The sequence below is a fragment of the Malus domestica genome, chromosome 09 (genome assembly GCF_042453785.1).
Source record: "Malus domestica chromosome 09, GDT2T_hap1".
NCBI lineage: Eukaryota > Viridiplantae > Streptophyta > Magnoliopsida > Rosales > Rosaceae > Malus > Malus domestica.
This window is the reverse complement of record NC_091669.1, coordinates 7,488,189-7,502,888: the sequence shown is the minus strand read 5'-3', so window position 1 is coordinate 7,502,888 and position 14,700 is coordinate 7,488,189. Positions and strand designations below refer to the sequence as shown.

Sequence of the window (14,700 nt, the reverse complement as noted above, 5' to 3'; positions counted from 1 at the left end):
TCGTATAAAGATCTTTTTAAAAAAAGTTAAATCATATTAAAGATTGTTTTGTCATCAATACAAACCGACATTACGATTGTTAGGTTAAGTTCAAAGCCCTTAATTAAATGAGTTAGGTTCTTTAACAAAGGTATTTTAAAATTAGATACGTTAGGCATGCCAAATATTTGTGTAATCCAAATGTAAGTCGTGGGGAAGACATCAAACGTGATGAATAATAATCAAGACATATATCAACGTCCCCTGAATATTATATACAGCTCGATCGACGGAAGTGGGATTCTACAATCTGCATATATGTATAAGAAGGTCAACGTGTACGTGCCGTCGCCCCCACGTCAACACTTGGGAGGAGAGTGACTAGAAATTGGGAACCCATTTTATTACTTAATTAGCCACGTGTGCATGGACCATACTAATTAAATTGGGATTTGAATTCAAAGTGTAGTTGCTGGATTTGGATCATCTTCTGAGCTTAAGAGGCTGAGCTTTCTTAGCAAAGCACACAGGCCGTTAGATTTTGATCTAACGACTATAATTATTATAACTTTTAGAAGACCTCCTATTTGTAACTATTAGATTAAAATCCAACGGCCAATGTAATTTGCTCAGGAGGCTTAGCCTCCTAAGCTCAGAAGATGATCCAAATCCGTAGTTGCCTTTTACTTTAGACTTGTTTAGAAGTTTTTTTTTTAATGATTAAAAGAGTTTTTGGAATCAATTTTTAGTAAAAACGCAATTGAATTTTGAAAAAAAACATTTGAAGTGATTTTGAAATAATTTTTTTAAAGCATTTTCAATCATTTTAAAAATACTTTAAAACGAGCTCCTGGTCTCGTGGTGACATTGAGAATGCTTCGAAATTTAATTAGTAAGAATTTTATCTAAACATCTCCAGCACTTGTAAGGTTTAGTGAAAACAGGAGATCGAAGTTAGAGGGATTACTCGATATATTTGATCTTCATTAAGAAAGGTATAGGTTAATAATGATTATGATGAACTGTCTCATTAAGTGTTTTGCGCTACATAATACTCATTGAGTACAAATGAATAAAATATTAAAAGAGTTTTACTATTGAGCGTGCGTGAAGAACCTAAGATGAATCAAGAAGATATGGATGAATATCAGAATTCAGGTTAGTACAAATTGCGTGTTCTAATTATATGAACTTATAGATTAACACGTCGTATATGTGTGAGTAGATTGAGACCTCATACATTATATTCCGGAACCAAATACTTAAAAAGCCAAGAATTAAATTGACTACAATTCATGATTTCCCATCCGAGTACGTAGCCACTGGTTGAAAATTGTAACCAACCACTTAATTATTGATCATTATATCCTAACCGTTGCTAGTATAATTTATCAACTATAATTCGGTACGTTTTTTTAACAATGCATTTTTGGTAGTTGGTACGTTACGAAATAAAAGACCTTACTTTAACTTGAATTCAAATTGGCCATTTTATATGATTATACCTATGCTTAAAGTTGTTTTTTTTTTCTTTAAAAAAAAGAAAAAAAGAACCAGTTGACAGCTTCGCCACAACATTTCACCATTAAGAAAAAAGAAAACTAATAAAAAAGGCTTGAAAATTTTGAGTTTTAACGATAAGAACAAAATAAAAGGTGAAGTGAATAGTACCATGATTAACTTTTTAGTATAAAAATGTGATGTTTCATTAAAGTGAACAATATCATGGGTTTTTTTGTTAAAACTCCTATATAAAAAAAAAGGTGGTTGTATTGCCCTAGATCTGAACAAGATTGGTTACGTGTTACTACATGAGTACATAATTATCAAAAGTCGATTAGGTGTACATTCATTTTCTGGTGCTCTTTAATTTACAAGAAACCAAACATAAATCAATGACTATACATTGAAGTAACACAAATCGTTTGGTAGCAACTGTTTGGTGTCAATCAAACATCACTCGAGAGAAACCAAACAGAAACATGAAGAAATTGATGGTTTTAGTTATGCATACCTCCTATTCTAGCTCTTCTTTTCAATTGGATTTGAAGAAATCGAACACCAGATCTACTATAAGCCTATCTTACCATTAACTTAGACTTTTGTGTTTTTTAAGTAATCTAATTTTTTTTTTCTACAACTCATTACTAAGTCGGATATAATAAAGTCTTAATATAAACTTGGAATACATATACATACAACTCATAATCTCATAAAACCCATTACAAAAAATTGTGAGTTTGTAACCGTCACTATGCAAACTTACAAGAAACTTTTCGGTGTAATGGTAATAATAGTACAATACAAGAGTTTGTAACCGTCACCCTGCAAATTTACAAGAAATATTTCGGTGTAACGGTAATAATAGTATAATACAGGAAATTTTATAAAGTGTTCAATATTTAAATGGGTACATCACGTGTCATAAAATAAGTGAAGGGATACGAAAAATATTATATATTTCTTCCACTTGTATGATGACATGTGAAGTATCCTTGAATACCTGATACTTAAAAAAAAATCTCTCCTAATAATACATTAATTGATATGTATAGTTGTGTCACCGTCACACACGTAGACATGACCAAGATACGTGTAGCATTGGAAGAAGGCAATTACGACTTATTTTGTATACCACATTTACTTGAACTATGCTAGAGAGACTATTCACTTAAATCATATTTTGTAAACCACATGATGTGACAATTAATGATTGAATTCATTCTTTAAAAATTCATTAAAAATGAATTCAACTATCAACTGTCATATCATATATATTCTACAAAATATAGTCTAAAAAGTAATGCTAGAGAGACTAAATTTGGAGACTAAAATTACAAATTAAATGATGTGTTATCAATAGAAATGAGCACATCCATCAACGCTGAACTAATAAACCAATCATCAACTTCTATGTTCTTTAGTTTCCAAAATTGAGTCTTCAAATTGAGTCTTGCTAGCATTACTATTACTTTAGTCCAAAAACATGAATTATCTAGTATTTTTCTTTGGGATTATGTCCATGCTATTATTGGTCAACTGTCCCGTTAAAGATGTCACATTGATAGCAAAAGGTAGTTGTAACTGAAAAAAAGCCAAAAAGTAATAGAAAATGGGACAAAATAATAAAAAAAAAAATGTTACCTCAATAGAAAGCAAATATTCTAAAAATACCACGAGGCATGAAAGTATGAGAGCAATGGAAGCCAGCTTTTCATTTTCCATGGCCTAAACAGAACAAGAGCCGCTCACTTGCTGTTGAGGCCATCCCCACAACCACTATCACCACCTTTGATCGCCACAATCACAACCGTCCGTTTTTTCTTCCAAGTTTGAAGATTGATTGCCTGTGGTTGCTTTTTGTTGAAGAAATGGTATACCACTTCAGCCTCAGGAGAAGAGTTAGACGCCGCGTGTTGGTTCTCCGCCGCTGCATCCGCCGCGTCATGGACCGGCTGCTCATGTGTTGTTTAGGAAAGCCAGTCCGGTACAGGATGCTGCCCATTTCGGCCGCCATGTCCTCATCGAACGACACGCCTTCTTCCACTTTTGCGCCTTCGTCGCCGTCCTCGAAATCAAGGGACCTCACCTGTCATCAACTTCATCGTAACAAGAGTAGCCACCGTGATAGCAACTCGGATTTGGTGCCCTTAAAGATCAGCCTCTTGGGAGACAGCCAAATCGGAAAAACTAGCTTTGTGGTAATCTCTCCATTCGTATAGATAGAGATTTCATACAATCTTATGCATCAACCTCTGGTGATTTTTGGTTTTAAAATCTTTTTCAACCGAAAAAAAATAATCATTTATGATACAGATTCGTATGACATGCAAACACATACAGATTTTGTATGTGTTCGTATGTCATATGATTGGTACCATGAATTGTGTTTCGATCATATCATATCATGTCAAATTCTCATTTTCTTTCTATTTTCATTTTTTATCATATTTTTGACTGAATTTATTTGGTTGCTTAGGTAAAGTACGTAGGAGATGATGAGAAGGAAGAGGGAGGAGAGACAGACACCGCAGGATTAAATTCCATGGATAAGACATTGTTGGTCCGTGGTGCAAGGATTTCCTATAGTATTTGGGAAGTTGGAGGCATGTACCAATAATTATAATCTAATTAATGAATTAATCTTCGTTTTAAAATCTAATATTTCATTCAGTTTGTAATAATTTTATTTTAATTTTGGTGCAGGTGATGTAAAATCCCAGGATAATATTCCCGTTGCATGCAAGGACTCCGTAGCTATTTTGTTCATGTTTGATTTAACAAGTCGGTGTACTTTAAATAGGTGAATTTCTGAGCACGATCTCTAGCTTTTGATATCTTAATCCTGTTTTAATTTTATTTAGCATTCTTAACCATGAAATTTAATTGTCTGCAGTGTCATAACATGGTATCACCAAGCAAGGAAATGGAATCAGGTAACTGCAAATCCATTCCATTATCTTAAGTTCCAAAATTAATCAAATTTTTTTCTCAATTGTAATTTTATTTTTTCACGATTTGCAGACGGCAATCCCAATATTAATTGGAACAAAGTTCGATGATTTCATCCAACTCCCCATAGATTTGCAATGGACAATTGCAAGTCAGGTAAGGAAGTTTCTTAATAAACAATTAGCATATATTGTTTTAATTTTCATAAGGTGGTATTCTAAACTAATGGGAAAGAGATCCGAAATAAGAAGTCAGCTGACGAGCAAACTGTCCTATCCGACTAACCTACTAATCCACATACTAATTGCTAAATAAACAATCCTTCCAAGTTTGAGACATCAGTGTCAATTCTTTGCAAAGAATTTAATTAATGGTTTACACAAGGTACACCTAACGCCCTAACTTATTTTAAAAAATGTGTTTAGGCAAAGAACATCAATGATTAGGGGCCTAATCATCTAGGATGAGCTAGAAGTAATCTTTCTAGAACTTAATTTTATTTATTTATTTTTGGCTGGTGAAGTAACCTTTCTAGAAAGAAAAAAAACACGGATAAAGATAAGGAAAAGTTGGAGACATCCAGGTCAAGGCTCAACAAGAAAAGGAAGCTAAAGCCTAAAGACTTGTATGCAAATTCAATTTGGGGACAAACACCAACCACCAACATGAAATAATAATGTGTTCAACCACCTGTCATGGCTTTTTAAAGTGTTCATTTGGTTCCAATACGGTTTGTTTGGAGTGCTTTCAAAAGTATAAGCACTTTGTCAAAAGTTCAAAACTAGAATAAAATTTTACTAATAATAAGTGTATTCAATCGGAATTTTAGAGATTTGAATGAATTTAGAGTTTAATTAATTTCTTAAGATTCCATCTTAAGTTTTGAGTGCTTTTAAAAATGGTTGAAAGTGTTTTTGATAAAAATGTTTTTTGGTACCAACCCTTAACAAAAATGCAAGTGAATCTTGAAAAAACACTTGAAGTACATTTGCAAGAAGCACATAATTCGTGCTTCATCGGGAAAGCACTTCAAGTGTATTTGGAAGCGCAAAACATTTTCACTAAAAACGTTTTCAATCATTTTAAAAGTATTTCCAAACGAGTCATAAAATATACTACAAAATTTCTCTAATTCCCTCAAATTCCTCAAATTTTTAAAATCAATTCCTAATTGAATATGCTTGGAATGTTATCGCAACCAGAAATGCTTTTGGTTACCACAAACATAAGTAATGCATAACACCCTTAAAAGAAATTTGTGCTCCTGTGTTTTACGATGTTCATTTGAAGAGCAAAATGAATATATTGGAAGTTGTAATTTGATTCTCATGTCAAAATGTGAATGCAGGCAAGAGCATATGCAAAGGCCTTCAACGCGACGCTATTCTTTTCGAGTGCAACATACAACATAAACGTGAACAAGATCTTCAAATTCATAACGGCCAAGCTCTTCGACTTACCATGGACAGTGGAGCGCAATCTGACCATCGGAGAGCCCATCATCGATTTCTAGTGTTTGTATCCTTGTAGAGATAGCTGGATCTCTCTGCTCCCCAGAGATATAAGGAGTCAACTGGTCGGTCCCTGGAGGCTGGAGTTGCCGTAATCATCAGTCCGATAACTATTCGGGTTTTTTCCCCATTTCATGACCTTTTTTTTTTGCCTTACATTTCATGACTTGGAGAAAGGGAGAGGCGGACAGCCCACATCTCCACATATGAATAAAGTTTTGTTCAACAGTTGTAGACAGAGTTCGAATAAGAAAATAAAATCACGAATTGCAGTCTATATATTTGATCATGCAAATCACAGTAAAAATCTGCATATTTCATGACAAGAACAGCATCTAGATTTCTTTAGCCTTTCAGATAAAGAATAGCCGGCACTTGATAAAGTGCGGCAGACAACACTATTGAATCGTTTGAACGACAGTTACACTTCCAGTGCAGAAAAGAACCACCACAAATGCTTATATTATAAGAAAAGATGACATTAAGTTGATGGCTCAAATAAGCGGATGAACTCAACTGCCTTGGAAGCCGTAGTCTTAGTTGCGTTCCGATATTATATTATACAGAGAAAAGATAGCAAAAATTGGAATTTTTGAGACAATGGGCCAACCTAAGAACGAATATTGATTCCGATAACAAAGGCGGCTTCACTCAAGTTTCACCTCTCTTGTTGGGGGATCCAGCTGCAAATATGTAAATGGCTCTGTTGGTTCTTCCCTGCAGAACAACACAAATGCTCCAGGAATCACAGAAGGGAGTATAACATGTAGGCCTCGTTTGGAATGCATGATTGGATTGTAATGGATAAGACACTATTCTCAAGGTATATTGAATGAAGAAATGAAAAACTGGGACCAAGTTAGAGGTAGGAGAAGGATTACTCGAGAAGAAATGTCATTCATTCCAATCCTCCCCAAAATGGGAGGATTAGAAGGGAGAAGTTTTCTTCATGTCTAATCCTCTTCTAATCCCCTCAAGATGAAAATCATTCTCATCTAGCTTCAGTATGCTTTGAATTTTGAAAGCTATCTCTTCCAATCAAATCCTTTCTACCAAACGAGCGCATATTGAATTTAGTAACAGATGCATCATTACGTGACATTATTATGAATATATATATAAACAAAAGATCCCTCAAATCAAGGTGTCATTGTTGTATACACTGGGGCAGCATTTTAAAGGTCAATCATACCCGGGTTTTGATCGCATGCACTGCCAGAAGAGCTTAAATGGCCCTGGAACAGTCTTAAATGGGTTTCCCTCGAAACAAGCCTACACAAGAAACAGGCAAAATGAACTAACAAATAGGAACGAAAAATTACTAATGTTGATAATCTAGAAATTTTTCAAACTGCTTAGGATCCTCGGTAGCAGAGAACAAAAGTTAGAAAGTATTCAGGCTGTTTTAACATTATTTTTCTGGCAGCAACTACACAAAGCAAGGGAAGTTGAAAACTTTCAAAGTTACTACTAGAAAGAGATCATCACATACTCTCCAAGTCCTGTGTCAACCCGATTATCACTGAATATCACCAAAATCAAGCTTAAATAAAAAGACTTGGTGAAGACACTTTCAGCATTACAAATAATCTTCTTAATTGTGAGTTTCTTCTTTCCTCACTTCCACAAACCATCTACAACCCCCTCACTGCCGATGTACTATGCTAGTGTTGTTTTTTCATTTTTATGTCATGTAATTATTATTTGTTCCTGCTCCACATTCAGCATCTTTAGACTAATCCTGAAGTACAAACATTGTGATCCATTGGGGGAAAAAGGCAAAACCTTTTGGTCTGTTTCACTGGTTACTATAACTTTAGCGGGATCTTAAACTATAAGGTCTAAATTCAACCTTGATGGATGACCAAATTCTTTCAAAAGCGAAATTCCCATTATTTCAATTGAAAATTCAACTTATACAAAGCACAAACACACAATTAAACTCAAAACCATACAATTAAATCCATCACTTGCGATCAGGCGAAAGTATTCTTCAGCTGGAAATCACTTGCCTTCAATTCTTCATTCCCAAAAACTCATCAAAACATTTCAACCAAGCTCACCCACAAACACAGAGCAATAAGAACAACAATTAAATCCCTACCCAATGTTGAATCTAATTCCTATAATAAGAAAGTTCAATAATTTAATTAAGTTAACTGAAAGTTGTGCATAAATGTAGCTGAATATCTCAATTCTTGCATAAGCATAAGAGATGTTAATTTCGATTTTTTGAGAAAAATTAACAGAGGGTTTTCGGTTACCTGGATCACGTCCTCCGCCCGGTCATTGCAGCGGTGGGCCTTCGGTTCGCGATGATCTCCCTCCGGCCTCCCCCATGGGCTCTCTCTCCTTGGCACCGGTCGAGTCTCGCTCATCGTTAAAGGTAAAATGTGTGCAGCCCAATCTTCAGTCGTTTGCTCTTTCGGTCCCGATTCTATAATAAGACAACTGGCCGTACGGCGTCGTTCTCTTCATTGGAGAGTGCTTTTCATTATGTAATTTCATTTTATTATGGCTTATTTTTTAGGGAACTTTAACGAAAAGCTCCCGGTACTGTTTACTTTAACGAAAAACCACATTTTTACACTAAAAAATCAATTATGGTACTATTCACTTTACCCTTTATTTTATCCTTATCATTAAAACTCAAAGTTTCCAAACCCTTTTAATTAGTTTTCCTTATTTTTTAGGGGTGTGTGGCTTCTCCCACATTTTTTTGGTTTTCGGCCGTCGGATCGGATGAATTGAAGAAAATCAACGGATAAAAATTAACAAGGATGTGTGAGAAGTAAAAAGGGGTGTGTGGATAGCACACCCCATTTTTTATCTACGACTCTAGAACTTGATTTTGATCTTATTTTGCTGCCTGTAATTTGAAAGTCTTCACTTTACTCTCTAAAACTCAAAGTTTGCTTTACTTTGCCCTCTGAAAATCGATTTTGATCCCATTTTACCCCCTGAAATTTGAAAGTCATCTATATAAAACTCAAAATTTGCTCCACATTGCCTTAAATATGTTAAATCTTATGTGAGTTTAATTGGGTGCGCGGCTAATCAATTTTTTTATCATTTTTTACTCTTCAATTTCTTTTAAACTTAATATTCTTTGATTGTTGGATGTTAACACATAATGAAAATTTGTAATCAACTTTATTGCATATGTGGCATAGTCTTATTGAGTATTGAGTCTCACATATGTTTTAGGAGACAAACTATAAGTTTCAGGGAGAAGAGAGAGTCCACAAGTCAAAGTGAAACGAATTTTGAGTTTAAGGAGTAAAGTGGTGACTTTTGAGTTATAGAGGGCAAAGTGAGATCAAAATGAAGTAAATTGAAGACTTTTGAGTTTCATGGGGCAATGTGACTTTTGATCACTTTTGATTATTTGAGTTTCAGAGACCTTTTGTTGACCCTAAAAACTACCAAGCCTACGTGGCGCGCAGGCTGAGTAACTAATGAACTAACTACGTCCTTCAGTTGATGCGGGATGTGCCAACTCGTCGGCCGAGCTCAGTCGAGGAGTAAAATATGTTGATGTTGCGTTGGGTGCGCTGCTGACTTCTCGATCTTGCAATTGCGGTTGAGGAAGGAACATTATCGGCCTTCTGGTTCTAGAGCCTGAAGACAAGGCTACTAGTTCTAAAAAGTTCACAAATCGTCGGTGTCGGATTCAGTCACTGTGATTATATTCGTAAGAGTATAAGCAAGCTGAATCGACACCATACTATATGGACACAAGTATTCAAAGCAGATATACATCTTAATCGGAAATGTGGTTCGGCCGTCAGAATGTCAAACTCTAAATCCAACTTGTGAGTATCCAATCATAAAATAACTTGGCGTTCAACGCACTGAGTCTAGTGATTTGTAACACCTCACTTCGCCGAGAAGGTTCATGAGATGACCTCTGCCAATAAGGATTCGAAAACCCTTCTCGACAGAGACTTGGATAGATAACCAGTCGGCCTTGACGCAATGCTGTTTATCCAAACTAAAAGTGTTTCACGGTCGGCTGATTCTATGGCTATAGTGCTGTTTATCCAAACTGAAGATGTTTGCTGGTTGCCTTCACAGTGATGTTTATCCAAACTGAAGATGTGTTGGCGAAAAAGAAAATAAAAATCTCAAGGTTGTTGAGAGATTTTGCGTAGAGCGAGAGTTTGCGCATGGCAGTTTGTGTGTTGAGTTGGAGAGAGCCTTTTTCGTTGTTTGCCGCTTTGTATTTATAGCCAAGTTTCTTTGACCGCCAATCCAAAAGAGTCCTTTCCCAACTATACTCCAAAAACAATATCAAAACAACCGATATCATCTTTAATATATTTCGGCAAAAATCTTCTTAGTCTCCTTATGCCTGTAGACTTATACCATAGGAGCAACAGATGTCACGTAGAAAACTCTTTCACACGGCACGTGTGGAGCCAAAAATATTCACTAGGCGACACGTGGACTTTTGAACGAAAGAGGACAAAAATACCCTTGAGGCATACCGGGATTCCTACGCGCAAGTAGTGGGTAATCATCCTCAACCAATTCAAAAATGCTCCAGAAGAGGTAACCAATTCCAAATTATCTTATTTTAGGTAATTATTTCTAAAACTTAATTTCTCTAATATATTATTTAGTTAATTAATTATCTAAATAATATATTCTTCCCATATCTCCTAAAATCGTCCCTTAATTATCAATTTGAAACATCCACTCAAACCTAAAAAATAGTATAGGGCCGGCTATCCCATTCAAAACCTAATCCATCACCTTTTTTCTACCTTTTCCATCATTTCTTCACTTTTATTAGCCAATCAATACCATAAAGTACTAAAACATTTCCTTTCATATTTAATTAGCCAATTAATTGGCTAATTAAACCTAAAATAAAACATAAAACTCCCACCTAGTAGCCGGCCACATTCCCTCCCTTCTTTTCCTTACCTTTTCTGATTTCCTCCACTTTATTACCCAAATAAAGCTAGTCATTCAATTTGGTAACTTCCCATTTATTTCTATCATATTTTATTAGCAAATAAAGTGACTAATTAAACCACAAAATTCACCAAAAAACACACAAAGGGGCCGGCCACTTTCTTGAAAAAGTGGACCAACTTAGTCCTATAAATAGTCACCCATTTTTACCAAACACTCATTCCAAACCTCTTGCAAAAATTCTAAAACACTCTAAACACTATTTCTCTCTAAAATTCTAACTTTGGCATCGGAGGTTCTTCGGCCAAAGCCCCCCCCATTCATCGTGGGCGCGTGAGGCTTTTGGCCTTAACCTAAGGTGCTAGTTGTTTTGTAGGTGCAAAATCGTCCAAGATCGAAGAGGTGAAAATTTGCATCCACAAATTGGTACTTTCATTGAGAGCTGAAATCCATACTCGTAAAAGACTCTCGTGCAAAAAGGTTTTTTCTTCATTTTCTAGTCCATTTGAATATTTTTCATACGTTCTTATTTATAGATTTTTTTACTTGCAAAGGTTCTTTGATAAAACGTATAAGAAAAATATAATGGCTAGAAATTTAGAAAATACCATAAGTGAGAATTCAAATACTCAAGAAATGGGATTGCGGAGATCCACGAGGCAAAATATGGTCGTAAGCAGAGTGGCACCACCACCACGAGGTTCCACCGTGGCCCAAGCCGTGCCATCCAAGTTTGCACGGGCCCAAGCCCAAACTTCGCATTCGCATGCACCACGCACTGAGCAGCCTGCTCCCGTGATCCAGCCTGCTCATGCAACCCAGCCTGCTCCACTGATCCAGCCTGCTCCCGTGATCCAGCCTGCTCCGGCAACCCAGCCTGCTCTCAAGGTTTCCCAAGCTGCTCAAGTCGGCCCGGGACAATCTCAACCATCCGGACCAATCATCGAGGCTGGGGCATTTTCACCACATTTCTCCGCAGGTTTGACATTCCCCAACTCAAATCTAGTACTTGGAGCCAATCACCCTTCTATTGTTCAAGGAGGTGCATTCCACCCAAGTTCTTCTAATCCGAATGGCGAACAAAACTTGTCCCGACAAGTCATAGAGTTGACGAGTGCCCTTGCACAACAAACAACTTTGGTGAATCAACTTTTGCAACGCACTGAGATCCAACGTACCCCAGATGAAATATCCCGAAGTAGGACAAAGGCAGGCAAGGAACCTCTCAAGCAACGTCCTGGAAAGCAGCCACTTAACCAACCACAAATGGAGCATTCAGGTAGTGCACACTCTCGATTTGGCCCCCGAGATAGCATATACTCCCGTCTTAGCGCACGGAGGAGCGTGCACTCTCGACTAGGCCCAAGGGCAAGTGTACATTCACGGTTGGGGCCACGCTTTAATAATCAACATGGGCAGCCTTCCAGACAAAGTATTCATTCGCGGCTAGGCCCGCAAAGAGTATCCTTCACATCACATCGGAGTAAGCAGCCTGACAAACCGAAGGAAACAATCGTTCAGTCCGATTCTAGTTCAACTGGCAGCCTGTAAAATCCTTCGCCTACTAGGAATCCATCTCATACACCGCAACCACGACATAGACGAGCTGAGTGCGTAGAGGAGCAGCCTAGACCGGTAGGTCGAGACCAGGGGCAGCCGAAGACTCCGCTACCCCAACAAAGACAAATCCAGGAAGAGGTAGAAAGGTTTTTCAATGAACGGATGCGTGATTTCCGACGCAACGAAATGGTTGATGAAGCACTAGGTCGAGATATGTCCAACATAAGTAGGTCACCTTTCATGGACGAAATCGAGCAGGCATAGCCTCTGCGCAAGTTCAGCATGCCGCACTTCACATCTTTCAAAGGAGATAGGGATCCCGAAAGACACTTGAAGCATTACCGAAGTGCGATGGTCCTCTATCGGAATAATGATGCCCTTATGTGTAAAATATTCGCCACTACTTTACAAGGTGAGGCACAAGATTGGTTTCATACCTTGCCGGCACGATCCATCCGGAATTTTGATGATCTTTCCTTGGTTTTCACCAAAGAATACTCATCTTATCGTTCGATCAAGAAAAAGTCCGATCACTTGTTCAACGTAAAGAAAAACCCAAAAAAGTCACTTAGCGATTACGTGAAGAGATTCAAAGCAGAGAAGGCGAAGATCGTCGGATGCGATAACTCGATAGCAAGTGCAGCCTTCCAAAAAGGACTACCAGCAGACCACCCACTGTTTGGAGAAATGATCATGAAAGAAGACCTAACTCTAGCAGATTCCTTTGCTTTGGCAGATAAGCATGCACTTTGGGGCGAGGCTCGACAAGCAGAAAAGGCTCCCGAACAGCCTCGAAAAGAGTTGACAGCTGCTCAAAAGAAGGATGAAAAGCAACCCAACAAGGGCAGGCAGGAGGTCAAGCGCAGGGATCGACCCACAACCAAAGAAGGCCTGATAACCAATAACTATTCTAAATTCTCAATTCCGATTCATCAAATCCTTCGTGACATCAAGAATGAACCATGGTTCAAATTGCCGAAACAGTCAAAAGGAGATACTTCCAAGTTGGACCACACCAAGTATTGCGCATTCCACCGAGGTCCTGGTCACACAACTAAAGACTGCTTCACTTGGAAGAACTACCTAGAGAAACTCGTGAAAGAAGGGAAAGTCTATAGATATTTGGACAAGCCAGCTGAGCAGCCAAAAAGGAATACAGACAGAGATGAGGAGCCACCAACTAAGATGATTTGAATCAATGGCATTTTCGCTCAATCCAAGCACTTGGGGGCCACTAATAACTCCAAAAAGAGGAAGATCCAGCAGGCTTTACTAATTTCACAAGTTCAAGCAGTCGATACCCAACCTGGACCTATCATTGGCTTCACGGAACAGGATGCGGAAGGAGTTGACTTCCCACACGACGATGCATTAGTAGTATCTGTCCAACTAGCCCATGCTATAGTCGACAGGATGATGGTTGACAATGGAAGTGCAGTCAACCTACTTCAACTTTCTGTCATTCAAAAGATGGGCCTAGAAAGTACAATCATACGCCGGGCAGAAGTACTTACTGGATTCAACGGACATACCTCAACTGCCATCGGTCATATCACACTTGACGTAAAAACACCGCCAGTCGTCTCAAAGCAAACATTTACGATCGTAAGTGACCCGTCTCCCTACAATGGGATTCTTGGGAGACCTTGGTTGATCAAGCTGGATGCCGTCACTTCCGTCAAGTATAAAAAAATCTGATTCCGCATCCCGGGAGGAGGAGTCGGAGAGATCAAGTCTGACCAGGTTTCATCCCGACGATGCACTGTGCAAATGTTGAAAGAATCAAAGAAGAAGACCTTTACCCCCGTAGAGGCTACCGAAGTCCAAAAGGACAAAGAAGCTACCAAATAGCAATTACAGCAGGAGGACCGAAAAGATGGCACCCAAGTAGACGAAATAGGATGGAAACCCGAAGAGGATGCCGAAGACATCATTCTTGATCCCCAGCAGCCGAAAAAGACGGCTAAAATTGGCTCACGACTAAGCCCAGACGAGAAGGAAGAACTCACAATTTTCCTTAGGGAAAACCGAGATGTCTTCGCATGGTCACCATCTGACATGCCCGGAATTGACCCCAAGGTGGCCTGCCACAAGCTGCACGTCAACCCTACTGCCAAACCGGTAATCCAAAAAAGAAGACATTTTGCACCCGAACGAGTAGTGATCATTGAGGCAGAAATCGACAAACTAGTGGAAGCCGGGTTCATAGAAGAGGTAGCACATTCAGCGTGGCTTGCTAATGTCGTACTAGTCATGAAGAAAGAGAAGGGCAAAT

At 38.0% G+C, this 14,700-nt stretch overlaps 3 protein-coding genes across 3 annotated transcripts; 2 read left to right on the top strand and 1 right to left on the bottom strand.

Annotated features, from left to right (window-relative positions):
- Positions 1–3,093: 3,093 nt before the first annotated feature.
- LOC103442601 (septum-promoting GTP-binding protein 1) lies at positions 3,094–6,219 on the top strand. The gene is made up of 6 exons (XM_008381407.4): positions 3,094–3,680; positions 3,959–4,085; positions 4,186–4,282; positions 4,376–4,415; positions 4,504–4,587; positions 5,780–6,219. The coding sequence occupies exons 1-6, from the start codon at positions 3,351–3,353 to the stop codon at positions 5,942–5,944; spliced, it is 843 nt and encodes a 280-aa protein (XP_008379629.1). The 5' UTR covers positions 3,094–3,350; the 3' UTR covers positions 5,945–6,219.
- A 38-nt stretch (positions 6,220–6,257) lies between these two features.
- Positions 6,258–8,448, bottom strand: LOC103442599 (uncharacterized). The gene is made up of 3 exons (XM_008381406.4): positions 8,207–8,448; positions 7,135–7,214; positions 6,258–6,659 (listed from the first exon to the last, which is right to left on the bottom strand). The coding sequence occupies exons 1-3, from the start codon at positions 8,318–8,320 to the stop codon at positions 6,590–6,592; spliced, it is 264 nt and encodes an 87-aa protein (XP_008379628.1). The 5' UTR covers positions 8,321–8,448; the 3' UTR covers positions 6,258–6,589.
- Positions 8,449–12,707: 4,259 nt separating this feature from the next.
- Positions 12,708–13,619, top strand: LOC139198549 (uncharacterized). Its single transcript, XM_070827441.1, has one exon. The coding sequence runs from the start codon at positions 12,708–12,710 to the stop codon at positions 13,617–13,619; it is 912 nt and encodes a 303-aa protein (XP_070683542.1).
- Positions 13,620–14,700: the final 1,081 nt, after the last annotated feature.

Excerpts from the sequence above, each read along its gene's own strand:
- LOC103442601 (XM_008381407.4), top strand. The coding sequence starts at position 3,351 with ATGGTATACCACTTCAGCCTCAGGAGAAGAGTTAGACGCCGCGTGTTG. Across the intron at positions 3,681-3,958 it reads TCGGAAAAACTAGCTTTGTG|GTAAAGTACGTAGGAGATGA; the intron begins GTAATCTCTCCA and ends TTGGTTGCTTAG. Across the intron at positions 4,588-5,779 it reads AATGGACAATTGCAAGTCAG|GCAAGAGCATATGCAAAGGC; the intron begins GTAAGGAAGTTT and ends ATGTGAATGCAG.
- LOC103442599 (XM_008381406.4), bottom strand. The coding sequence starts at position 8,320 with ATGAGCGAGACTCGACCGGTGCCAAGGAGAGAGAGCCCATGGGGGAGG. Across the intron at positions 7,215-8,206 it reads GGGCGGAGGACGTGATCCAG|GCTTGTTTCGAGGGAAACCC; the intron begins GTAACCGAAAAC and ends TTTCTTGTGTAG. Across the intron at positions 6,660-7,134 it reads TGCATGCGATCAAAACCCGG|GGAAGAACCAACAGAGCCAT; the intron begins GTATGATTGACC and ends GTTGTTCTGCAG.
- LOC139198549 (XM_070827441.1), top strand. The coding sequence starts at position 12,708 with ATGCCGCACTTCACATCTTTCAAAGGAGATAGGGATCCCGAAAGACAC.